The sequence below is a fragment of the Nipponia nippon genome, unplaced genomic scaffold (genome assembly GCF_047370975.1).
Source record: "Nipponia nippon isolate SJK-2023a ecotype South Korea unplaced genomic scaffold, ASM4737097v1 scaffold_3, whole genome shotgun sequence".
Classification (NCBI taxonomy): domain Eukaryota; kingdom Metazoa; phylum Chordata; class Aves; order Pelecaniformes; family Threskiornithidae; genus Nipponia; species Nipponia nippon.
The window spans coordinates 115089390-115116285 of NW_028262347.1; the positions used below are offsets into that span (position 1 = coordinate 115089390).

The 26896-nt window shown below is 39.1% G+C and overlaps 1 protein-coding gene across 10 annotated transcripts in view; it reads left to right on the top strand.

Annotated features, from left to right (window-relative positions):
- ADD3 (adducin 3) overlaps nt 1-26676 on the top strand; it is a 112791-nt gene extending 86115 nt beyond the window's left edge. For 6 of the 10 annotated variants that reach the window (XM_087765135.1, XM_087765138.1, XM_087765134.1 and 3 more), the window contains 13 exons: nt 11890-12028; nt 13533-13684; nt 13808-13888; nt 14962-15111; nt 16029-16172; nt 16261-16359; nt 17534-17716; nt 18531-18788; nt 19732-19851; nt 21145-21234; nt 22445-22568; nt 23497-23592; nt 24301-26676. In XM_087765135.1, coding sequence (XP_087621261.1) covers nt 11890-12028; nt 13533-13684; nt 13808-13888; nt 14962-15111; nt 16029-16172; nt 16261-16359; nt 17534-17716; nt 18531-18788; nt 19732-19851; nt 21145-21234; nt 22445-22568; nt 23497-23592; nt 24301-24599 — 1935 coding nt within the window. In that variant the 3' untranslated portion in view covers nt 24600-26676. Of the gene's footprint in view, nt 1-1542; nt 1629-5310; nt 5403-9856; nt 10091-11889; nt 12029-13532; nt 13685-13807; nt 13889-14961; nt 15112-16028; nt 16173-16260; nt 16360-17533; nt 17717-18530; nt 18789-19731; nt 19852-21144; nt 21235-22444; nt 22569-23496; nt 23593-24300 lie in introns of those variants that run through there. The other 4 variants (XM_087765142.1, XM_087765143.1, XM_087765141.1 and 1 more) reach the window with 4 other exon arrangements.
- The last annotated feature ends 220 nt before the right edge of the window (nt 26677-26896 follow it).

Here is a 26896-nt window from a genome sequence, read left to right on the forward strand (position 1 = left end):
TTAATACATGCATTCTTTGGGTTTAACCTGATGAATACATTGGAAAGTAATACTGTTGCCTTGAGTATTTTGAAGCCATAGGGAGCAAGTTAGGACTGTGTGAGGGTGAGCCTTTGGGGGTGTTGGGGTGTAATGTGAGTAATGAGGAGAATGGGACTGGGAAGGGGTCACGCAGCTTTATAGATCCTTCTCTCTTCAGTTCCTCTGTAAGTTGGGGTGCTGCTTCTGTAATTTTTTTGAAGCTTTCCCATATGTAATGAGATTGCAAACAGCTGTTAGTAATCACCCTATTATAGTCATCCATGAATAACAGGATTGTTTGCTAAGTGTTGTCGTGGAGTGCCTCTTGGATCTGTGTGTTGCTGAGTATAATGTGAACCTGTTGACTAAGGAATTTATTACTTTCCAGTCAATTTGTGCAAGCTTGGTTTTGCAGCCAACCTCTTTTATAAAGAAAATATTCTAAGGAGGTATTGCATTAATGCTTTAATCGTGATAATTTTATGTTAAATACTCAATTGTAGAATGTGATCAGAGTCTGCTCCTTCCTGTTAAAATATTCACGTTATGAAAAGCCAGTACTCACAGCAAAGACCAGATCTTTAGCCTAACAGATAAAAGTAAGTTACAGAGGTCTTGTTTGGGTTTGTATGCGTGTTATTCTTTGGTCCTTTTGATGGCAGCATTAATCTGATGAGCGTAACTATTTCCTTAACATTTTGGGGGACCTTTTGCCAAGTCTGCCAAATGCAATAAATGTCCCTTTGCTGCAGCCTCTGTGGTTTTTTTAATAGATGCAGTGTCAGCATGCAGATTTTAGGAAGGGGGATGGAGAGAGGCAACCCCTGAGTCTGGGTAACTGTTTTAGCAGAAGGTTGGAGGACAAAGAGCCGCTGGGCTGCTGTTAGTGTAGTGCTGCAAGAGAAGCTGAGCCCGGCACTTTTTGGAAAGTGTCTGGAGCTGCCAATAAGTTGCAAGTTTTTGTTGTGCAAGAGAAGAGTTGTCCAAATAAGCCAGGGGCCTGCCGCCTGCTTGGCTCTTGGCATCTGCCAGGGAGAAACGGGAACATGGGAGCTGAGTGTGTGATAAGGCACGAAGAGGAGGTGTCTGAGCTACCAGTTCCCCTCACTTAAGTATCTTCTTTTATTGTCTCTTTTCTTGAAAGAGAAAATTTAGAGGAACCCTGCTACGATTTCTCGTGTGAGGAAATAAAAGCATTTTTAATGCAATATCTGTGACTGAATATCCATCAAGCCAATTTCATAACATTCAGGAATAGAAACTGCATTATTTCTTCCAGGTTCCAGCTGCAATGTGCCATAGCGTTCTTGAGAGTCAGGACTGAAAACTATTACCTCGTCTCCTCCTGAATATGTTTGTTGCAAAAGGGCCAGAAAGCATTTTTCCTGTTACTGGTCTGCGTAACACAGGTTCAGGATTGAAATAATGAGTATTGTGCATAATGTTTTTGTTCTATAGCTGCAGAATTACATTGCATTACAAGTTTGCATAGAGTTTTCTTGCTTCTCTGGTTTATTCCAGTCGACAATGAGGAAATAGTTTGAAGGTGTTTTGGAAGAAGAGGAAGAGAGGTTATCAGACACATTTAAAGAAGATATTGCTCGCTGGTAAATCTTCACCCAGTCTTAGATATATGCGTTCACATCAGAGAAATAGTCATTGACGCATCGTCTGGCAAGTAGTAGTAAATATGAAGCATATGTAGTAAGGATAATACCTTTCTTAAAAATACACAAGCATGTATGGACTTGAGGTGAGCTTATTTTAACATGTACTTTCCCTGAGCAGGGAATTATGGTGTAAAACTAAAGGGTTAATCACTGTCATATGCTAGGAAGCTTAGGTACTGATTTAATCTGTTTTATTAACAAGCTTTTTTCTTTCTTTCAAGTAGGAAAATCTAAATCCTTTAGCAAGAAAATAAATTAGAAAATATATTTCAGGAACCACGGTATATTTTGTGCAGTGCATGTTATTGTAAGGGCTACAGTCCTGACCAGACACCTTCAGACATCAAACTGCTGCATCTCTCTGATGTGCCGTTTGATGCACATATTGATGTGCAATCTGATGACTACTCTCTGATGTGCAATTTCCCTTTCCTAAATTAAATTATTTAAAAGCTACTGAAAAGCTATTCCCATTACCTCTGATGCTTGCTAATGTCTTAGTGTCTGTTCATAATAAGTCTTAAACAAAGTATAGGAGTTTTATGACCACTGCTCATGAAGAATGTCCAGACATTATAAGTGAATTCTCAGACATGTTTGCTCAATACCAGGTGCAACCTGTGAGCATCTGACAGCCTGGAGAATCTGATAGGACCCATGTGTTAGTTGTTCTGTGTCTGTTAGAAAGATGGACAGAAACTAAGATCAGCTGGGTCTGAGCAGCCTGATAGCATCCAGAGGTACTGCTGGCCAATCTTTAAGATAAAGCCATTTAAGTTTATTTTAGTAATGTCTGCAAGTTCAGAAGGTTGAGATACTATGTTGCTATTTTTAAAGGAAAGGCACTACATTTATGCAGTGGTCTAATTTTATTGCTTTACATTGGGTCTGAGGTACTTGACCTATAATATATCCAAAATTTGAAAACATGGGGGGGTTACAGTTTCCAACTTAACTCTAAATTAAAAACAGTTTTGTCTTTTTATATGCTAAGCAATCATATATTGCTTGTTACACAGAGGAACTACCTCTTTCGAAGAGTAAACATTTATTTGCTGTATCATCAAAACCCTCGTTTCAGTTATGGTATGCAAGTCCTCCTGGCCTTCATTTCCTTCTGGCATTTCTCTGGTGCCCTCACCATGGCAACCAGAAGCCTCAAACAAGCAATGGTTGCACAATTGTCGTGTGTGAAGACTGAACAGTCACTTCAGCATCGAGGGGCTGTATGAACATACAGCAGGGAGAAACTCCCTGCAGCCCTCCCAGAGCAGCCAGGGAAGGTGTCGGGTGTTTCTGCAAGCAGGCAGCAGTGCCACACTGCTTCCAGTGAAGTGAGACCACATGAAACAATTATCTAACCGGCAGCAAAGCTAACTACAGGCTTTAGCTAACAGGACTGCGTGCATAACCTGACAGGAAATTAGGATCACAGCTTAAACTGCATTGAAGGATACCTTACATCCACTTTATATCACTGTATTTGAAGAAAAGCTACACATCAGAGTGGAAATGGAAGAGGATACATTCACTTATTTAATTTATACATAAGATATACTGTTATGTGAGATATATTTCCTTATTTTACTGATGTAAGAACAAGTTGTAGTCATCAAATTTGTATATAAAAATGATGAGTTGAACAGCTGAAATATGTAAACATAAAAATGCCTGGTTATTGGAATTGAAATGCCCAGTTTATGTTTTGAATTTACCAGTGAAAGTTTCACATGGCTTGTTGAAACCCATTGAACGTGCACTTGCCATTTGTACATACGAAACACAGTTATCTGGAGCTTGTTTCTTGTTAAGCTGAGCAGTTTGCTGGCAGGATCTTGTCATGCTCTGCTTTAATTTGGCGTTGGATAAAGACAGTGCCTACCAATCCATTGCAGCTCTGCAGGGCGTTCGGGGCTGTTCTGGCTCAGCACTGCCGTTATGTGAGAGCACTGGTTCAGGTCTAGCCATCCAGATTGCAAAATTTTTTTTATTTTTTTTTTTTTATGCTGAGGTTAAAAATGCACTTACCTCCCATGCCTCTCTTCCTTCCTGCCTTATACACGCACACACACCCCTGCCTCCCATGCCGGCTGCTCTTGCCCAAAGAAGGGGGGAGATAACAGTCCTGCTTAGCAACTCCTCTATTCAGAGGTCTGCCTTAGCATGTGGCATGCAGGCAGATTTTTCTCCTCAAAAACAAGCAAACCCACCCACACTTGAATTTTTTTTCTGGCTATGTTATTTTCAAACCATCAGAACAGAGATGGATGGTTTCATTTATTTTTTTCCCCAGCTTTTGCAGTTGTCTAGCTTGCTTTATTTTGTATCGAGTGAACATCCAGTATTTTTGCAAGACTGCTCTCATTTGGGACAGTTTATTTTCTTAAAATATCAAAGTCATTTCAGTTCCTCACATGTTTCAGCTTCCACTGCTCTTTCCCCACAAGTTCAAAAACCTTTCAGATCCTCCAGGATCATCACGCTTTGGCCGGGAAGGGCTCACAACCTCATACCTTCCCTGGGAACCTCCTCGCTTGGGCAGGCCTCTCGCATTGCAGCTCCCTCCTCTGGCTTCGGTCTTCTCTGACATCTTCCTGACTTCGTGCTGGGGAGTCGTGACCCTCCTCTCATCGCAGTTGCTTATTTAATTGCATGCTTTAATCATACAACCTGTGCAGCACTTCGTTCACTAGGGGAGATGAGCTCAACTTGGCACGTCATTTAAGACAGGCCACAAAATATCCCTTAAGGATCCCCTCTGAGCCATGAAAATCCTGGAAAGTCGTGACTGATGACTTTCCTTCCTGGATGAATCCAGAACACCAGAGAGCTCTGCCCATCATCTGTCCTGGTTTATTGCCACCACGTGTTCTTCTACCCTCCCTCCTCCTGCGCTTACTGAAAAAAAACCAGTTAATTATGCTCAGAAATGTGTAAGACCCCTGACAAACTGAAATTTGATGTCTTATAACATTTTAAATTTCAGCAGTTATATTCCATCTAGCAAGATGCATAGCGTGGCTTTGCTCCACGAGAAAACACGAGGGAGGGACACAGACCCCCCATTCCCGGCAGCAGTTGTGTGAGCGTGGGGATTGCTGGCACTGGGACTTTGGGAGCTGGATGTACTGAAGATGGGCTTTGCAAAGGAGTTCAGCGCTTCAGGTTTTGCTTTAATCATAGGGTACCTCTAGGCTGCTTATCGCAGGAGTAAACACGCTGCTTTGGCTCACGGAGAGAGGCTAGCATGTACCAGGTTAGAGGAGCTGGAAAAACCGGCGCAGGCTGAGCTCTGTATGGGACCAACTTGCTGTCAGTCGAGTTGCTGAATCCGGCCCATATACCCACACGCTTCACTGCAAGTAAAGAGATTATTGTAACTTTACCTAATTCTACGTATTTAATACTGAGCCTATTTCTTTCTGTCTTAACACAGAAGCCCCATATTTTTTTTTCATGATGTTAACAAACACTTTTTGTGACTCTTATCTTCTCCCCGCCAGCCTTAACTCACTGGCGGTTTTTTTTGTGGCCAACTCCACCCTTTTCCACTTAGGGCACCGGTTGTTTGTATCTAAACTCCAGTCTTGAAACAGCCTGTTACGGAGCCGTATCGGCTGTTTCAGTGAAGGTCTTCCTCTCTGTGGGCAGCTGCGTTTACAGCACAGGAGTTAAAATTAACGTCTCTTCGCTCTCAAGAGCAAAATACCAGTTAAGTTTTGAAACTTTTCTTCCGTGGTGGTGATTTGGCTTAGAGACTCTTTGTGGGTGCGTTTATAGGTAGATAAGTTGAATTAGACCCTTTTTAAAAATGGATTTAAGATACATAAGCCCTGATCAAAAAGATGCAAAAGTGAAAATGGGTGAAGGAGTTTCTTATATTATTCTGCAGCTTTTAGGCTAACAGCAGTGCTGCTATTAAATGTAGGGACCTCACATTTTTTTCTAGCTACTTTCCTGTAGCCTGACATATCAAACTGTTTGGACCTTACTGTAATTAATCCTGATGTGAGCACATGCTTTCTCCTCTTAAAGGTTTGCGATGGTGTGAAGTATTTGCAGATGACCTGTATGCCATTGTTTTCTCTATCTATAGGGAATTTTTATTATTATTATTACTATTTTTATTTTTATTTTTATTTTATTTCTACTTCTTTTGAGTGGATAAGGAATACATGGAGAAATCAATGGTCAACAAACAAGAAACAGCATAGAAAGGTAGTCAAAATACTTGTGAGCCTGCATACTTCTTAATATCCTCAGAGAGCTGCCTGCCAAGATGAAGAGATTAATACTAAAATTTTCTAGCAACATTATTGTTCTGCGCTATATATAGATATGTGTACATGTAGAATAGGTTATTCTAGCAAGTTGGTTATTCTAGTTTTTCTGCTTATGTTGACTGAAAAATACCAGGTGTCAACTGGTACGTGCAAATGTTACTTCCACTCTAAAAAGCCCCAATTTAGACTCGGCTCATACTTCGACTGTCCTTCTGAAAGAAAATAGAAGTAAATGAGTCAGAACTGAGGCTTGTAACTTCATTCTTGAGTTTCAGAGAGCCCTTGCAGGTCTAAGTTGAAAGACTTTTGCATCTAAGCTGCTTGAGTTTATGATGTGTATTTGGATGATGATTGCAAGTATTTCTGGAGGAGTAATTTTATGATGCCAGAAAGACATTGACCTAATCACGCAACTAATGACTATCAAGAAAAGCTGTATCTGTTCTGCAGGCTGCAGTACTGTGTAAGGCTGTCTAAGCTGGTGTAAAAGATCTGGCTGGAGTTTTAGAAACAGTTAGAAAGCTTAGAAATAGTGGAGTTCTAGAAATAGTTTTAGGAACAGGCTGAGCTGCCCTGTATATTTTTACGGGTGAGTTGTGGGGAAATTCATGTCTCAGTGCAAGGTAGGGGAGTGGCATTCGGGAGGTGGGTGAGATGGAAGCAGAGCAGCCGGGCACCGCCAGCTCAGGGCAGTCAGGTCAGCAGTTGGCAGGCTTGGCTATGCAGAGGATGCTTTGGTTCATGGTGTAAGTGCAAAACTATGTTTTCCTCTGGTGTAACTTAGTGTAGTTCAGCCCGCTGCAGTTTTGAAGAGAACAACCTCACCTGGCAGTACTGGAAGGGGAGTTTGCAGCCTGCTGCATGCCAAGGTCAGGCTGTGTGCTTAGGTGGCTGGCTGCTGCCAGGTGAATAAAAGCTCTACTCAGCATCCTCCTTGTTGTGCATCGTGTCCGAAATGTTGCTTTGCCTTCTTTCCAATAGCTGTCCTGGGCCCAGTTTTCATCCCACGGGCTGTTTTCTATGCAAACTTTCAGGAGGATGCTTGAAGTGCTGTTCCAGCACAAAAGGGGGACGCTGGTGCTGGGCTGGGCAGGTGAGCTGACTGAAGACAGAAGGATGCTCGCGCAAACAGGCAAGGATTCTCAGCGGGGTGGGTTATCCAGGCGGCAGCCTGGCTGTAGCACTGAAGCAGGCACAGGCAGGTTGGCCGAGTCCAGAAGTGGTGCCAGCTGTGTTGATAGGGCAACTGTGTTGACAGGCAGCATGGGCAGCCACGAGGTGCTGTGCTGGGACACGAGCTGTCCCACGAGCTGGGACACGGTACCCCGCTGTAAAAAAATCACTGCTCTTAGAGTATCATCTTATGTCTAAACTTTTAGTGTTTTAAAACAAACAAACCAAAAAAACCACATATACCCAAAGAGCTTTTTAAATCCCAAAGCTGAAACTTTCTCTTTATTGAGCAATGCTGAGCACACAGCTGAATAACATAATTTTTCATTCATCTGACAGTACAGTTTTTCCTTTGTCAGCATTTTCTTGTCGAATACTACATCTGAAATTACTAGTGACCTTTCCGCTTGAAAAATATCTGCTTTGTGCCAGAGCAGTGTGTTTGTCATCTTTTTGAAAACATCTCTCTCGAGCATGAGTTTTACTTGGTCACTTGTGGCCAGTTGCAGTGAAAAGCCATATATAGGTTACGGGCTTGTGAATGAAAGCAAAACCAAACCGCTTGGACTCCAGGCTACAGTTAGGTTTTCAGAAGCAGATCCCAAAATCAGAGCCCTGCGTGGCAGTGGTTTTATAGAAATAAGGGCTGTACAGTGAAAGGTCCAATAAATATAATTCATTTAATGGCTAATATTTAAGGTAAGTTGTTGTCCAGAAGAAGGTGATACCCTTCGCATGAGCCCATCAGGAATTATTAGAAACAGAGGAAGGTTGTGTTAGCATATGTGGGGTGGCTGTCTAAGGACGTAGAGATCCGAGTTTTAAAGGTCTGTAGCAGTGAACGTAAGGTATTGAAATATTCATAAATATGCATGGAGGAATGTGCGTGAGTCATGCATGACACACTGAAGGCTGCAGTCTGCTAGAAAACATTGTTGCGCATTGGCATGTGGATAAATTGCATACTTTATTTTCTGCACTTCATCCATATCCTCACCTCTGTTTTACAGCTCATCCCAAACCTCCATGTTTGCTACTTGCCCTGGCTCTGGCCTATCTTCGGTTATTTCTGAAATTACTTTTAAGGAAAGCTGCTTGTTCGGTTTAACAAAATTGTTGATACAACACTAAATCCTCATTTGTGGTAGCCTCAGCAAGTGTATAATTTACTACCGTTAGCATCAGAGAGCAAAACTAAGCTCAGAAGAATGAAAGTAACATGATCAGAAAGCAGAAGAATTAAAAATACAATAAGAAATAAACCAAAAAATCTTTCTGTCAAAAATCGCCCGAAATACATTACACCACCTTTTTCTGCTATAGAAATAACATTACTTGTACAGATTTAAAAAAAAAAAAACCCAAAGTCTGAGTATGACTAGTAAGAGTTTACTGTGAATGTTTTTGCAGATCCTTTTTATAGTCCTTGTTGAATTGAAGTGAGAGTGATTTAATATAATACAGATAACTGTTTTTCTCCATCTCCTCCCAAGCAAATACTTCCATAAATTTAATGAATTCTGTCTTCCACATGGCCCCCGGGAGACTACAAATGTGCAGTTTCCTTATATACAGATTGTAAACAAGAGTGAAAGAGCATTTCAGCCTTGCAGAGTGTGAAATGGCAGAGCTTTCTTGCAGGGGGCCTCTTTCAGGAATATTTGAGAAGTAATTGAATATCTTGGAATGACAGAATTTGAAAATAAGCGTTAGTATAGCTTTCTGATGAAATATATTGGCCAGTCATTGCTTCTGTAGTCTTAATAGATCACCATAACAGGAGGAGAAAGTACCATAGAACTGTAGCCACATGGTGAACCATTAGCAGAAAAGTGAGCTGGTGCTGGGATGGCTGGTGCTTGAAAGTCTGTTTTATGTGTTTTGGGGATTTCTAGGGGGGGGAAAGCAGCCTTCTGTAATATGAGGGATATGATGTGCAAAGAGCCAATGTAGTACCTCTGTTGTTATTTTACACTTTATACGCTTTCAAGCAGGTCGGCAGAACGTAAATGTTGGACCTTGGCTCTTTTTTCTATGCACTGTGAGCTGTTTGACCACCAAAATGCTTTCTTCTAGTTATGTGAAAAATCCTTGTCTCTTCTACAGGGGATTGTATAAATCACACACATCTGAATTTCATTCAAAACCACTTTGGTTGTAGTGAGAGATGCTCAGATTCAGGTACTAACCAGTCTCGAGGATTTAAACTGGGCTGTCATGGGGGATGCTAAATTATCTGTTCCCTGGTTTTTCAGATTGTGATCTTCTGTGTATCCCCCTTGTTACCCTGAGGTACAGCAGTGCATGTTAAAACACTCAGTTCTGCCCTTGAATTTTCACTGGGAGTTGTGCTTTGAGTATGTAAGAATCTACTTACTGCCCAGTGCTCTGCAAACGGGGCTCTGGGCATCTCAAAATGAATGTCCCAAATTGGTGGAAGCATCTGACCTCGACCTCCTTGCTGTCATTCTGTGGAAATGAAGACAGGGCCCTGCTGCACCTTAAAGGCATGTTTCAGGGATTAGTAAGTTAATGCTTGTGAAGCACTTGGATTTACAGTAATTATCTGCCCAGAGAAAATCTTGTCAGATAAATAATAATTGTCATCTCAACAGAGTATGAGTAGCATGCAAAAAAGCCACAGGACCACGTGCTGAGCCATGAGAAGAGGAAAAAATACTGAATTTCTTTTCTAGTGAGAACTAGCCACTGTGTGCCAAATAAGGCATAGGGACAAGATGACTGTGGCATGCTTGAAGATTATTATCTGTGTGCAAGAGGGGCAAAGAAACATCCTCTGCATATCTGACTTCCAGCAGCCCGGGCTGGCGGCCACATTCGGGTTCCAGGCTGGGGACGGTGCTCATTATTTTGTCAGTAAGGGTGGCACCCACATTGCTATTGGAACACATGGCGTCATGACGATGATGGCCATCCTCAGAGGTGAGTCAGATTGAAGGGAGTGGGTTTCGCAGTCAACTGCTGATAAATGAAGGATGAAAGTCAGGATGTTTTCTCCAACCACTTGCTCTTTTCCACAAATCCTTGTTTGCCTTTCTGGCAATTACCTCCCCATAATTACATCCCATCAGTTTCCCTTATGGGCTCCCAGTGCTGATCCACCTCCCACACCTCCACTTCTTTTCTCCCAGTCCCAGTTATGTTCCTTTCTTCACTCGATTCCCTGTTTCTTCTTTCCTTTTCCCCATCTGCTCCCTTTCTCTGCTGCATAGATCTTACCTACAGCAGCCACTAAAGAGAAGAATCTGACTTTGCCCGTGTATCTTCAAGCTAGCAAGAGGTTGTTCAGCTGTTTGGGGGATGCTGCATGCATAGTCTGGTCTGCACAGAGATCTCCATGTAACAGATCACTACGTAGTCAGTCCACATGAATTTTTAGAACCTTTACTTGTGGAAATCTGACAAGACTCAGGTACACACAATCCTGACAAAATTACTCTAAGGAAGAGCACAGGTGTCGAAAACTTGGAAATTAAAGTGTAGTTATGGATGCTCAGCTGTCCGACTGAGAGGCCATATCAAGTAGAGTCTTAAGGATGTTTTTTGGGGGTCTGGTAGCATTCTCTCTTTGTTCATCAACAGTTTTGACTCTAAAACTGTGTTATCAGATTGGTGGATTTCACCCAACAAAGTGGGTGTTTTGGAGGACTGAATTAAAATTCAGTGAAGAAATTACATTTGCCATGCAGAACTATTTTCTTTTTTAATTGAGAACAAGTACTCTGCTAAGGAAGGCAAACTGAAAGGAGCAATTACATACTGGGAATAGCCTGGAGTTATAATAGGCGTCAGCTGCATGGTAAAGACACCAAATGTCTTTCTGGAATGAACCAGCAAGAGCATTCGCAATACACCTCAGCTCGCGTTGTATGCAGCTTTGCGCACTGCTCGTTCAGACAAAAGTGGGAAGACGCTGCCAAGAAATAATGAGAAGGTTAGAAAATATAACCTCTAAGGAGAGTTTGAAGGAACAGAATTTACTTAGTCTAGAAATGTCAAGACTGAAGTAGTCCTAGGACAGGCGTTTGTTGTGGATAGTTGTTAATGTGTCTATCATCTGGAAGGAACAGGCTTTGTCCACAGTGCGTAATATATTAAACTTGATACTGTGAAAATCTTTTTCCTGAGTTTATCTCTTGGGGTTGCAGACATTTTACACAGGAGAAGAGGGAAGGGTTTTTTGCTTCGGGAGAAGGAAAGAAATAGAGAGAAGATGACATCCCAGCATTCCTTCTAGTTGTTGCATGTCTGTGATACTACTTGAGCATGGATGAGCTCCAGTTTTCCAGTTGTTTATAACTTTATCAAATTTGGATGGATTTTCAGAGGGATTACAGAATTAAAAAATATCCAGCACTAAAAGCAACGCATCCTGATCAAATTTCAAGTACCTCTTCCAAAATATGGAGAACTCTTTAATTATTGATAAAAAAGTTTTTTTGTTATCATTTACAAAAATACATTTTATCTTGTCTCGTTCTGGGAAGTAGTTAACCCTCTGTGACCAACCCCCTTCCTTCCACCCTCCCAATTGCCAATACTTAGCATACAAAGTTTAGGTCAAATGGTTAAAGTTTGGCAAAGTTATAAGCGGCTAAAAACAAGGTCTGAGGGGAAGTGTCATGTAACATTAATAACAGGCAAAACCACCAGCCCCACCTATAATAATCTTATTTCTATCAAAGCCAGGTTTCCTTGATGATTCTCAAATGTTTCTACAGGCTTTTAGAGAAGATTTGGAATGCCTTATTCAAGAACAGATGAAGAAGGGCAATAACCCCACTGGACTGCTTGCATTACAGCAGATTGCTGAATACATTACAGCAAGCTCTTTTGCAGGTTTTTCCTCATCTTCACTCAGTAAGTGAATTATGCATATACTTGCACTTTTTCTCTCCCTTTTTTTTGTTATCACCAGGGCTTAGCAATGCTGGGATCTCCCCTTTCTTTGAATAAAAATTCTGTCAGAGCTTGCTTCAGCTGTGAAGTGGTACAGATGGTGGCCTTAACTTTCCTTTTTAGGCTTTGTCTCAAATTCTTTGATTTGTATAATGATATCCAAAATGTTTGGAGTCCTCACACTCAGTTATTCTAGAATTTGCTAGTAAAAGTTTAACTGAGATAGGGAACAGAATGCTACACCCTGTTACTATTAGCAGTTTAACATGAGCATAAACTGAGATGTGAAATACATAACAATTTAGATTGTTTATTTTTCTACTCTTGCATATAAATTATCATTAAAAAGGGGGGGGGGGGGGGGAATAGCCTGGCAAAGTGACTTGTTACACAAACAGCTCCCACAGTTAAAAACAGCTTGTAGTTTGCACTCTAGTTATAAAGATGTCGCTAGGATCTTTCAGTTAACACCCAAGTTCTTCTTTCCAAGTCGTGAGGCACTGAAACGGTAAAGTCAAAGTAAGTTCTGTGGGTGGACATCATATGGGAGCTTACAAGCCTGAAGTACAGTGGCAGCTGTCAGCATTCAGCATCTTTTGACGATTAGTCCCAAAATGACTCTTCAGAGTTCATTTAACAAAACAAGTGGAAGAGAACAACGGAGAGCCCAAATAATCTTATCTCCGTGTCTCTGGCTGATTAGTGAGACTGCAGGTCCAACTGCTGTCTTTGCTGCGTTTGCCCAGGGACTCGGATGGGGTGACTAATCTCAAAGGGCCTACTCTTTCTGTTGAAAACCAAAATGACTTTTACCTCTTCTGGTCTTAACTTTCCTTGTAAGCAAAGGCTGTAGCTCTCAAAGGGATATCGTGCATTCGGGAAGCGGAGAAGCGTATGTTTGTGTAGTCACGAGTCAAAGAGATAAATTGATCTTTGTGCTTTCTCTGTTAAGAGATGATCTCTTCTGTCTAGCGGTTTGAGAACTCTTGCACTAATCCTAATTTCTTCATTAGGACTAAATTAAAGTGCTGAGACTGAGACATCTCTTCAGATTAGTTATATTGGTGTCAGAAATCCAGCAGGAATGTCTTCTGTAATTTTCAAAGTAGCATGTAAAAATACTTCACTAGGGGCAAATGTCTAAAGCGCAGTTCAAGTCCTATATAGGAACTTGAATCAGGGGACAGCTCAAAATCTGAGTGGTACTTCAAAGGAAACCTGTATTTCACCTCTCTCATGTTTGAAAACGAGATGAAGACTTAAATTCTGGGTATGGTTCCTACTGTCTTAAAGTAACAAAGGTTTCGGTAAAGACCTTAGAAATCCCAGCAGTGCAGTTCCAGTCTAATAATTGCTGGTACTGCTACACTAACAATTTAACTACACTACTTCTGGAAAATTGTGGCATAGCTAGAAGTTATTTAATTGTCTGACTGGCCATCATCTTTTTTTATCTGTTTTTCAGGCCATGGAATGATTACACCCATCAATGATCTACCTGGGATAGATACCTCCTCATTTGTTAAGGGAGAAAAACTTACTCGTTGCAAGTTAGCCAGTTTATATAGATTGGCTGATTTGTTTGGGTGGGCACATTTGCCAAATGCCTATATCACAGTAAGTATTTTAGAGAAGAAAAATTTTTATTTGGAATCTTACCTGTTCATTCAAATTAATTTTCCCCCTGAATAACGTAAATTCAAAAATAGATCAGTAATCCATTTTCTTCCTCTTTTGCAGGTAAGAGTAAGCAAAGAACATGACCATATTCTAATCATTCCGAGAGGTCTGTCCTTTTCTGAAGCTTCAGCTTCTAATTTGGTACGTCATTGACCTGCTGTAATAACCAGCAAGGCTCAACCTGTTTTCTAAAAGACTTTTGTGGCTGCTAAAATGGACTTCAAAACTATAATCATGCTATTATTTGTTTTTTAATGTTTACCCACCAAGTGAAAAGCTGATTAACTATTTAGATACTAGCATCCTTTGTCCTCAGCATTTCTTTTTGGGTTTAGCTTTGCTTTCTGTTGTCTTCAGCTTCAGTGTGGAGCAACAAAGTTTTGTTTTCCTGAGTGATGAAGCTCATCAAATAGCCTCAGTGTAACAGCAACCTTTTATAACCTGACAATATGGTAATACATATGAAATTACTCTGTAGGAGTAGTGTTAGTAGAATCAGCTCTTATCTTTATAAGTGGGGAAATAAAGTTGAATAATCTTCCCCAGGCCCAACAAAGGAGCTGGGTGAAGTTACAGATTGGCATTTAGGCAACGGTAGCTGTGAAGTCACGCATCTTTTGGTGCAGAACCTGCCATATGTTCTTCATGTCAGTATGTATCTGTAAAGAAAGTACCTCCGGTTGGAAGGGGTAGCAGATTGAGATTGATAGCATTACACCAGCAAACACAGAACCAAAATACAAACATGAGAACGAGACCTGACATGACCCTGCTGTTGTTGTTAGTTGATTGTGGAATTATTATTTTAATGTTCCCATGACGCTGAAAATTTCCTATGCATTTAATTTTCTGATTGGAAATTTCTCAGAGGCTGAATTTTCTTCATATTTAAAATGTAAGAAATGTTAACAAAGTTCATTTTCGAAAGTCAGAAATAAGGAAAGGTCAGCTAGACCAAAGAGGAATATATGTTGTGTCAGGGTCTTATCTTTACTTCTTCCACAGCTAGACTTCCAACAACTATCCAGGGCTTGGACAGCAGGATGGTTTATTGACACACAGATTCATGGCTGCTCTCCTACTTTTTTTTCGTGCTCTGAGCCCTAAACATGTGGGGGGAAATTTGGTACCAAGTAAGAAAGGGAGGGTAGTTTATAGATAATGGCAGTTTTTGCAAACTTTTTGAATATTGTTTCTTTGTTTGACTTTTCCAGGTTAAAGTAAACATCCTAGGAGATGTAGTTGACCAGGGAAGTACAACCCTAAGTATTGACAATGCAGGATTCAGTCCACATGTGGCCATCTACTCCACACGCCCTGATGTCAGATGTGTAATACACATACATACCCCTGCAACAGCAGCTGTAAGTCGTCCTTCTAGCATAAAGAGTAAAAGAAAACAGGTTTATCTTATGAACTTAGAGCACATTTCTAAATCTGAATCACTGCTTATGGCAGTTTTATTTTTGTTTTTAACATCGATTCTCCACTGGTAAAGAAAGGTGTGAGGTTATCAAATAAGCAGAGAAAGAGGGCTGGGCCACCGCAACGAAAAGGATAGGAATAAACTGATGCTCAGATATGATTGCACTCAGGTTGAGGGAGGCTGTAAAGTATATAGTTTACACAGGCTTCATTTATAGCATCTTAGACCATGTAACGTGCTGTATACCTCATCATTTGCATTATGCAACTCCATTTTTAAGTGGCTTAATTAGTAGTTATGTTCAGTTTGGATTTACCTCACTGTTAAAAAGTCACAGTTATCACATAAGTTAAAAATGGTCTGTATAACAATGATAAGAATGTAAGGAGACTTGAAACAATTGATTTGAGATAAATAGATAAATTCATATTATTTTATATATAAATGCATATATGTGCATTCCTTGACTACAGACAAAAAAAAGGAATGGATAACTTCTTTAATACTGGCTCTTTGAAGTTATAAATGTGGGAAAGAAGGAAAAACCATTAAGTAGGCTTATGCTGAGAATTAAACATGGATAAAATTCACAAAAATTAACTTAGTTGGGATAATTTGTCTTTTCCTATAATGAATCTGTCCCTAGGTTGGGTAGCAGCAGCTCTGTCACCCTATTGCAAATTAGACTAGGGGGGGGGGAAAAAAGGGTATTGTTTGTAAGCTTCCACTATGGAGAGTTTGTCCCTCTTCTAGCAAAGGTGCAAAGTACATCCTGCTACGGTTCGAGTGGTTGAGATGTGGGTTTTAAGAGTTTCACTTTTTCCTAATTATCAGTACTTCATTTTCTTGAAACAGGTTTCATCTATGAAGTGTGGTATCCTTCCCATATCACAAGAGGCTCTGATTCTGGGAGATGTTGCTTATTACAACTACCAGGGATCTCTTGATGAACAGGAAGAGAGAATTCAGCTTCAGAAAGTTCTTGGACCCAGTTGCAAGGTATTCAACCTCATTCACGCTCTTCATAAACAATTTTCATGTACTGCGCCAGTTTCTACCATTTAACATTAGTGTCTTCATTTACTAGGTATTAGTCTTGAGAAACCATGGCGTGGTAGCACTAGGAGAGACACTAGAAGAAGCATTCCACTATATTTTCAATGTGCAACTGGCCTGTGAAACACAGGTGAGAGAAAATTTCTCTGTATTTAATTTCAAACATTTATTCTGCTGAGTTATGTTACATCCAGATGGGAAGATCTTCGAGGCCGGGTTGGATGGGGCCCTGAGCCACCTGGTCTAGTGGGTGGCATCCCTGCCCATGGCAGGGGGGTTGGAGTTAGATGATCTTTAAGGTCCCTTCCAGCCCAAGCCATTCTATGATTCTATGATCTTTAATATTACAGAATATTTGGGGTTGTGGAATCCAGTAATCATATGCCAGGTCAAAGTCAGAGAAACTGGAATAATCAGGAAAACATAGAAGGAACAGCACAAATAGTGTATCACTCTTCCTAGAATGAGTATCAGTGGTGTTACACTCTGAAGGGTACAGGTTTTGTTCCATGCTGTGGAGGGTGAGCTTCATGCAGGGAATCTGTCGGATAATAGATTTGATGGTACTCTCTGCATGTGGAAGTGTGACTTAAGATCTCTCAACATCTACCTCATTTATCAAAGCTGAATGTTGTGACAAGGAAAGCAGCTTTTCTCTGTGATCACAAAGATTTGTAAAACCAAGTAAACAAAAGGTCTTTAGAGCAATAGTAGAGGGTAGCATATTTAAAAATAACTTGAGTCCTAAAATCACTTGTTTCTGTTTTGTCTAACTTTAACTGCCTAGCTAGCTACATTATCTGTAACCTGTGGAGAGAGACCACTGAAAGTGTCCTCACCTTCCATAACTCTTAAGCCCATCCCCAGAAAGTTCCTCATTTTGCTCGTACTTGTTCTCCAGTGATCCTGTCCTCCCAAGTAGGTGTTTGGATGTGCAAATGGTAGTCTCCCACTCCTTCCTTTCCTCCCTTGCCCTGCCATTCCTTTTGAGTTCGATCATTCATTCGTTTTGAAATGGATATAAAAATGAAAAATTTTTAGTCTTGTGATGCAAAAAGATCTTTTTAAGGTGCTCTGAAAGCTAGTGTTTGAGTCTACTCCTTTTAAAGTGCAATTATTAGCAGATATTATCATCCTTTCCATAAGAATCACGTGCTACGTATTTTAATACATTTTTACACAGTAGAAAACTAGCCTGAGAAATAACTGCAGCATGTGTTTAAGTATGTTTCTCCTGTGAATTCAGAAAAGCAGAGAATCCAAAAGCTTTTCCACAAATAAAATACACTCATTGATGTCTCTAGGTTCATGCATTAGCTGGAGCAGGTGGGATAGACAATCTCCTCCTACTGGATCTGCAGAAGTTCAAGCCTTCCACACATGCTGTGGCAGCAACGGGAGGAGGTGGAGTTAATATGGCTTCGCAACAAAAATGGAAAGTTGGGGAGCAAGAATTTGAAGCGCTCATGCGCATGCTGGATAACCTGGTGAGAGCACGTTGATGGCATTGTCCATACAGTCTCTGTAAACTTTTGAGTGTAGGATTAGCTTCTGTAAAGCAAACCATTTTTTCTGCTTTCTTTGTGAGTTTGAAAATGAAGATGGTGTAACTTTTATTGTATATGAAATCTCTTCTGCTTGGTTTAGGTTTTATTATGTCACTGTATCTGACGGTAGTATTCTGTCTTGATAAGAATTTATAATGTTTTGAACTGAAATTTTGTCCAACCCATCTCACATATTTGCTCTTTATAGTAGCTTAATGGTAAAAATATATTTTAATTGCCACCTAGTAAATAGACATAGCAGATTCCCTCTATATTTTGTTATTAACTCTAATATTAGGAAATAAGATGATAATTTATTATTTGTTTGAAATGTCCGTTTCACTGCAGTATGAACTCTGGAACAGCCTTTAGTACAAATAGTGTGAGGAATGGGGAGTGTCATGAACTAGGACGTGCCATTGTGCAAGACAAATAAATGTCCTCATGAAAGCTACCTAGGTCATAACCTGAGCAGGGAGTTATTTGGTGGTCATGTGTTCACGAAGGTGGGAGGAAGGTGAAGTGTAAGTGGGGTCCTGTCCAGCTGCTACTGTACTGTATTTTAAATGTGTCTCTTGAATGTTAATAGTATGAATGAATGGTGAACCACTAGCCCATTCTCTGAAGAGCACAATGGACCTGTTTAACACATACAGGGCAGCACAAAACTTCCATGACTTCTTTGGATGACTTTTTCTGATTTTTTAAATTTTTTTTAAAACAATTTTTTCTTTTTTTTTCCCCTCCTCTATAGGGATACAGAACTGGCTATGCCTATAGGCAACCATTAGTCAGAGAAAAACCCAGACATAAGAGTGACGTTGAGATCCCGGCCACTGTGACTGCCTTTTCCTTCGAAGATGACACAGTCCCGCTTTCCCCCCTGAAATTCCTGGCCCAGAGGCAACAGAGAGAAAAGACAAGATGGCTGAACTCTCCAAATACATACTTGAAAGTTAATGTGCCTGAGGAGTCCTGGAACGGGGAAACCAGTCCCAGGACTAAGATCACGGTAGGTAGATACTTTAGGCAGTCGCTTAGTTTTTCCACTACTTGAGAGAAAGTAAATTATGCAGAGTTTATATGAGGAAGTCTTTAACAGGATTAGCAAATAAGTTTATCAAGCAAATAAAAATAGGCTTTGGGGAGACTTAATGACATTAGTACTAAGGGCCCCCTCTGTTTGGGGAAGGGGGGTTTAACTGTTTGGAAGAGTAACAGTTTATGATAAAATTTAACAATGATTTCCCTTTTGTTACTAGCTCTCCTGATTCCTGAAGTAGAAAACATTTTTTTTCTACCATATCTTTTTGTGCTATTAATTATCCACCAAGCATAGTAAGGTTTTAAATCACCCATGGGTTGTTCTCTTCTCTACGCGAAGGAGACACAAGCTCTAATTCATCTCTAACTGCTCCTTTCCTGTTTGCGAGCCTACTGAAAACAGACTTCGAAGAGTCTGTTCATGCTACTACTTTTAATGACGATCAATATTTTTCTTCCTCCTTTAGCTCACCAAGGTGCTTTTATTGTATTTTCAGTCTGGAGAGAGGTGGCTCTTGTGGGACTACGAAGCATGTTATTTGCTATCAGGCTACTCCCAGTTGCATAGTACCACTGTAAAAGCATCAGCTCCTCCTGCTGGCAGGCTGGCGAGTTTCTAAACTGAAGTTTGGGAGAAACACCCTCAGCAACTAATTTAAAATCCTGCTTACAAAGGAAAAAAAATACGGTCAAAATGTGTGGTTAGCAGAGGTGGGCAAACCTCTTCTGCTTGGGCAAACACACAGACTTGTAAGGAGCTGGGATTATTTTGTGGGTTTCATGTGGAATTGAGAATAAAGTCAGAAAGTCCCTTCTTTATACCTCTTCTTTAACAGTAAGACAACACTGAGAATTGTTCCTCTCCGTCATGCTGGGGTTTTTAACTTTTTTTTTTTTCTTTTCTTTTTAAGTGGATGAAAGCTGATGACTCCTCCAAGACTAGTGGAGGAACACCAATCAAAATTGAAGATCCAAACCAATTTGTTCCTCTAAACACAAACCCAAGTGAAGTGTTGGAAAAGAGAAATAAGGTAAAAGAAGTGTAATTAAATGAAAATTGTAACATTTCCAAATAAAATTATATGTTCAAGTAATGATTCAACACAGCAGTACAATAACATTTTCAAATGTTCTGATTTTACTGAGAAGTTTCTTACATTGTATGTGATTTTTGGCACTAAAAATTGTGTATTTAAATGTACGGTATACATGAAGTCTGTAGATACATATGCAATATATATGTAAATTCTGAATGCAATAGTTTGATGAAGGATGAGTATTAACTCTGGAAATGATAGATTAGAAATGGTAGTCCCGGCTATTTAGCATTATATTTAGTGGATAATTAGGTGTCAACATGAACCAAATTGCTGTGCATCATCTACAGCATGATTCAGTCTCATACTGTAATCTCACTCTGTTCTGTATTAATTCTCTTAAAAGCTGGAGTTTTCTATGGTCCAGTCCGCTTCCTAATGGCAGGAAAAAAAGAAAATGAGAGATTATTGTTGGACCACTTTGTAAATACAAATATCTCACTGCTTTTCCCTTCCAGCACATAAGACACTTACTGTCAGACTGACCAAATACTCCACCCTAGGCATAACTGTATTAACAGATATTCAGGACACTTTCCATTTGATTACATATTTTTTTCTTTCTTGGAAAGCACCGTATCAGTATCCATGGGGACTGAACTGGAGTCAGAAGGAGCAACTCCCTTCCTTAGAAATGGAAAGGCACCCTCTAATCATCTAGAGATTAATAATACAAGTCCCAGACAATGATTTTTAAATTCATGCGTGTCACTGACTCATTAGATAGTTTATTCCTATTTTTCTGCTGTAGAATTTTTTTTATGTGATCTGTATTTGTATTTATATCTGATCTGTCAATCGCTTAAGCACTGACAATGTGAAGCTAGGGCTGTTGGTTTGGGGAAAATAGTGAGCTATTCACAGAAAGAAAAACTTTATCTACCTTTGTGACTGCAGAGATCTCTTCAATAGCTTAACATGGGTCATTTATGGCATGGAGAGGACGGATTCAGAGACATACTATTCCTTGGGGCTTATTTCTAAATACTGGCTTGCGTGAAGTGAAGAAGCTGGGACTAGGGTGGATATTCGGGAGTGCTTGAGGGGCTAAACAACATGTGCAGTGCATTCTGAAGTGGAAAGGGACATCTTGATTTTTAGGTGCAGCAGCATATAGCTTGATCCTCCAGCCATTCACTGCTGTGTTACTGGCTTTGAAAGCTGCTGGGCATAGGATTTGTTAAAGAGAAATATCTGTTTCTAACCCAGTTTATTTTCTCTGTATAGATAAGGGAGCAAAACCGATATGACCTAAAGACAGCGGGACCACAGTCTCAGCTGCTCGCTGGGATTGTTGTGGATAAAAAGCCGAGTCCAGTGAGTAGGACATAATTAATTGATTTATAAATATTTGGGTTATTTGGCTGCCTGTCTTTCAAACAACAGTTTGGGCCGTTTTTCTTTCTAAACGCTTTGTTAGAACTGATTATTTTACTGCAAAATTTTGGATGTGTGACACATTTTAGTCATGTTTCATTTCAGAGGTTTAAAATGTTAGTTTCAAATGGAGATATGAATGGTAAGTTTGCCTTCCATTAAAATTAATGAAGTAGGACCCCTGTCTAAGACCGTTTAAGCTAAAGAGTGATGAACTTTGCAATGCATGGTGCTAAAAATAATCTTTTCATTGGTCTGTGGAACTGCTACTACAGGAAATGATTGAGGCCCAGAAATAACTGAGTTTAAAAGGTGGGACGGGACCATGTAGAAGGCAGCTTTCGTTAGAAACAGGCTTCTTGTTGGGAGGGAAGATTTCCAGTTTCTTACCTGTCCACGCTAATCTTTTCTTGAATAGAATGTACTTCCAGACAGTACAGATATCCATAATAAGGTTATATAACAAACTGTGATGAATTGTAATTGGAATTCTATACTACCAAGAGTTTCCAACCATCCATGGGTTAGTACATCTATTTCCTCATTTTGGTTTCCAATATTCTTTTGAGATAACACTGAGTTTGCTTATTTATTTCAGGCAAAAAGAATATTTTCCAAATGAGTTTTCTTTCACGTGAGAATAATTTTAATTTTGTCATTGTAAGATTCATCTCAGAAGAGCTCTTCCAGTTAGATTCCTAAACTGGAGCATGAGCACAGTTACTTTCCTACAAAAAAAATTCCTAGAACTTGGGGTGTTTGCAGAAAATATGGGAAACCTTATTTTTGAATCCCTGTTCTTAAAGGACTTTCACTTCTCTGAAGCGTATACTAGTCCCTGAAGTGTAAGCTGCTGATGCAGGTCTCTACTCTGAAGCTGTCCCCCTTGATAAAAAAAAAAAAAACCTCAAATAATGATTGTGCTGCTGCAAAAGGATGGTGATTTACAGCTCAGTGGTCAGTGTGCATTACTATGTGAATGCCTATTAAATGGGGTAATTTTCATCTGGATGCATCTATGTTTTTCTTCTGTATTCCGTGCCAAGCTGGTGTCACCAAACTTTGGGCAAAAAAGAGACATTAACCATGTACATCTTGCGTGCTTGCTTCTTTTTTTAACTGTCAAATTTTGTGGTTTTCTCTTTTCCAGCCAATGCAATTTGAAGATGATGAGCACGCACCCCCGGCACCACCCAACCCGTTCAGCCATCTCACAGAAAAGGAACTGGAAGAGTACAAGAAAACAATTGAACGCAAGCAGCAAGGGTTGGAAGGTCAGTGGTGCATTTTTAAATGTTGGGATTTACATTTTAATAATGAGTTAATTTTTATTTTGAAAATATCTACTGTAAAAAATGTATACATGTTAATTATTAGCATATACTGTTGGCAACTACTTTAGAACTAATCATTCCTTGAGACGGTAGAATTTTTTGTTAGTTTTTTTTTACTTTGGTTAGTGCTAAAATTAAAGCAATGAAAGGTTTGCACAGAAATGGGGTTGACAAAAACACACTTTAACATAATGACTTTTTTTGTCAGAATCATAAAATATCTTAGGTTGGAAGAGCCTGTGAAGGTCATCTTAGTCCGACCTCCTCCTCAAAGTTGCTATCAAAGTTAGATCAAGTTGCTCAGGTCTGTGCCCAGCTGAGCAAAAGTTTACTGAGATGTTTGGTCTTGGCTTCTTTAATTGTTCTTCTATTCTCACAATGTGCAAGACTCATCTACTTTCACGTTTTACATCATCTTCCAATACTGCTATTCCATAGGGAATTACTAATTCAGCATTGATTTTTTTTTTTTTTTAACAATAACACTTACTATGCATTCTTCTTCACTAATATTGTGTAATAAAACAATTTTGCTATATATCACATTCAGGGCATAGCATAATACCTTACTACAACAGCAAACTGTGTGACTTACGGCTAAATAAAACCATGGGGCATGCTACTTGGAATGCAACCCTGCCACCCTTTTTAATGCTTTCTATTAAAGAACTAATATATAATGATTGTTAGCAGATAAAACGTGTAAATCCATAATTCTATAGAGTTTAAACTATGTATTGTAACTTCTCGATGTTGTCAGCATGAGCAATGCAATGCTAGCAGAGCTGTAAATCTTGTAGCAGTAGCACTGACATTCTTGCTTGATTTTTACTTTTGCATGGCTACTAATTCAAATCTTGTCCTGCAGATGCTGAACAGGAATTATTCTCAGATGACGGTTCATCCGTGTCACAAATTCAGTCACAAACTCAATCCCCGCAAAATGTCCCAGAAAAATTAGAAGGTATTCCATGCAATTTCTGTACAATGCCAATGGCTCTGATAACCCGAGTCCTCCACTTCTGCTGCATTCTTACACTTGTGTAAAGTCAACTGAGCCAAAAAGAGCCCTCTTTTAACAAGTCTGGGTGGGATTCTGTCCAGAAAACTGTTTTTCCCAATTTTTTCTAATACATTATTCTCACAAACAGAAAACAGCACGTGGCATACTGAAACTTAGATATTAATAAAGTGGAGAAAATAGATATTATAGTTTTATTTTACTGAGAGTATTAAGATTAGGTTTTTTGCCTAAGACTTTTCCAGCAGAGTCTAAGAAGGCATTTTGAAAGGCTAGTTCTCCAAACACTTCTGTATGGAATGGCTGCATTTTCATAAAGTAGTCTCTTGCAGTAAAGCGTAATTCTGAGTGTGCTTGAGCCTGTATACATATATGCTGTGTAGACTGTATTTGTATATACTGTACACAGCTTGAGCTGTATATATACCTGGCAGAGATAATTTCAGCTTTTTCAGCCCGTTTTCCTTTAATGAAGTTTTCACAGTATTGTCTGCTTACAACAAGTAAGAGTGTAGATAAAGGGGAAAAAACTGTATCTAAGCACTTCGGATTTCATTCTTTGGATCACAGTCCAGACTCAGACTTTGTTTCAATACTGTTTTTTTGCATGATAGTGCACATAAATAATTGCAAAATTGTCTGTTCTTTCAGAAAATCATGAAGATCTCTATACCCAGAACGCTAACCTAATATCTGCGGAGTTGCCAGTTGTGGTGGTGAACGGCAAGGAAGATGCACATGATGTGGAAGAAGATCTCACCAAGAGGGTCAGTCAGTTAACCACTAGTACTGTGGAGAGTGTAGAGATTATGATTAAAAGCTCTGAAAAGATAGAAGAGACCCTGTCCCCTGAAGGGTCACCTTCCAAATCCCCATCAAAGAAGAAGAAGAAATTCCGCACCCCATCTTTTCTGAAAAAGAGTAAAAAGAAGGAGAAAGTAGAAGCGTAAGTGCAGTTCTGTTGTGAGGAGACCTTGCACATTTTAAACGTTTAAGTTGACCATTAGCAACGTAGGGTTAGGGGTGTGCAGTAACTGGACTTTTAACCTAAACAAAAAGGAACTGGAAGAGGTTTTGCTTTAAAAAAACCAACCAAACAAACAAAAAAACAAAAAAACTTTCATGTTAATTGAAAATTAATTCATCTCTCATTTAACTGTGTCCAAAATTGCTGTGAGGGTTTGAAACATTCATTAGTTTCATGTAGAACTACACTGGCAGGTGCTCAATTACCATCATAGCAAGATCGAATACCATCACAGTATGCAGCAGCCAGTTCTGCTTGGAGTATTTTGCAGACCTTAAACTTTTCAGTACCATTAAAGTCTTTAATAAAGTTACTGTTGAGTGATCATATGACTTTTTAAAACTGCTGTCTCATTTGGTAACCAGATCATACATTTTTGTATTGTGATTTTGACCATATATTTTATGTTTCTGTACCCCAGTTTGAGTGGGTGCATATTAACAGCACACCTTAAATATTTTTTTAAGATTAGATCATATAGAAATATTATACACTGGCACATAATATTAGGGAAAAACTGTGTAAGAGAAAGTTTATTTGGAATTATACAAAATGTCTAAAGAATTCCATTCTTCAATAACTTTTTTGCCAAATATTTCATTTTAGTGAAATATAATTTTTGAAGACTTCTTTTTTTATTCTATCAGTTGGGGGGGGAAAACCCTTATTTTTCAAGAAAGGGGATTTTATACACTTAACATTGATAATTTAGTTTAACTGGCAAAACAAAAAGAAGATTTTATATGTTCAAATGTTTGTATACCATTCAGTATAAAGGTATTATAAGCATGTGAACCAAGCATTTAATAGTAGAGTGTATTTAAGAATGCTTGGTTTAGAGTATACTTAAATATAATTCAGGAATCCAGGGACTTAGAAATCAAAAGCATATAAAATTGAACTGGATTCATGTTTAAAAATTGCTTGTGGGTTTTTTGTTTTTCTCTCATGGTATTGCTAATGAATGAAGAAAAATAATCTCTTAACGTAACCAAATGAAGGAAACACAACTGTTAAAAGGGAAAGTGAAATAGTAAGAAAATAGGAGGAGACAAAGAAAGTAAAAGTCTGGTGATTATTTTTTTTAAATATATGATATGGATTGTGGGATATTTTTATTAAATCAGCAAAGTGACATTTCCATATTAGACGTTTTAAATAATTTGTATGGATTCATACAGAGTGCAACACTTTGTTTTTTTCTTCACTTTCATTTGAATTGTAAAAGGGTCTCATGAATCTGTGTTGTCCTTTGGATGAACCCAGAGCAAATCAGAGCCTAGTGCCATGGGTAAGGGTGGTACTGCCACTTACTCATTTTTACTGATATTGTCATTTTAGTACTTTTACTGTATTGTAAATACAAACTAAACATAGAAATTAACATAGGGTTTTCTTCGCTGTGTCAAATTGTCTGTAAATCAGTCATCGCAATAGGAAGTACATTTTAAAGATCCATGTGATTCCCAAATTGCCGGTTGAAATATTATACAATATATAATTGTTAAATATGGCTGGAGAGTGGTTTGGCATGCAAAAATGTTGATTATAGCATGTTTGGGGGCTGGTTAGCTTTGACCGTGTAAGTGTGATAACGCAATGTTGGAATGGATCCTGGAAACAATTTTCTAGCTATCACTAAATACTGGAATCAGTGTTTTTAATCATAGTGGAAACTTTCAGTTGCTTACTTTGGTTTTTATGTTCTACATTATTTGTGTTGTATTACAACATATGTAGAAACAGTAACCTGTGAACTACGCTTTTCATAACTTTTTTAAAAATATATCTAAATGAATGCAATGTGCATAAATATTTTTTAAAATGCAACCGTGAACTATTTGCACCTTTTGCTAATGCCTCTATTTACTTGCTTTGGCATAAAGAATGAGCCAGCCAACTCTTGTGTCCTGTGGAAAATATATAAATGTTATCTGAAATTGCTCATAGATGTAATGCTAATTAATGTTAAATCACAAATAAACAGTATTTTAAATAGATGGATTTTGTATAGCAGCCTTTTGTTTATACAGTGCTCTTGCATCTCTCGCTTGTAGAAAAGGTGTTTTGATTACGCACGTAACTTCTCAAGAATTTATTCTGAAGATGGCTTCTTGCTTATTCTTCTTCTGAAAGCTATGCAAGAAAATAGTCTGATCTTATTAGAGAACAGTTGTTTTCTTTGTCACAGATCCCGGAGATGAAAGAGGACAGGCCCGT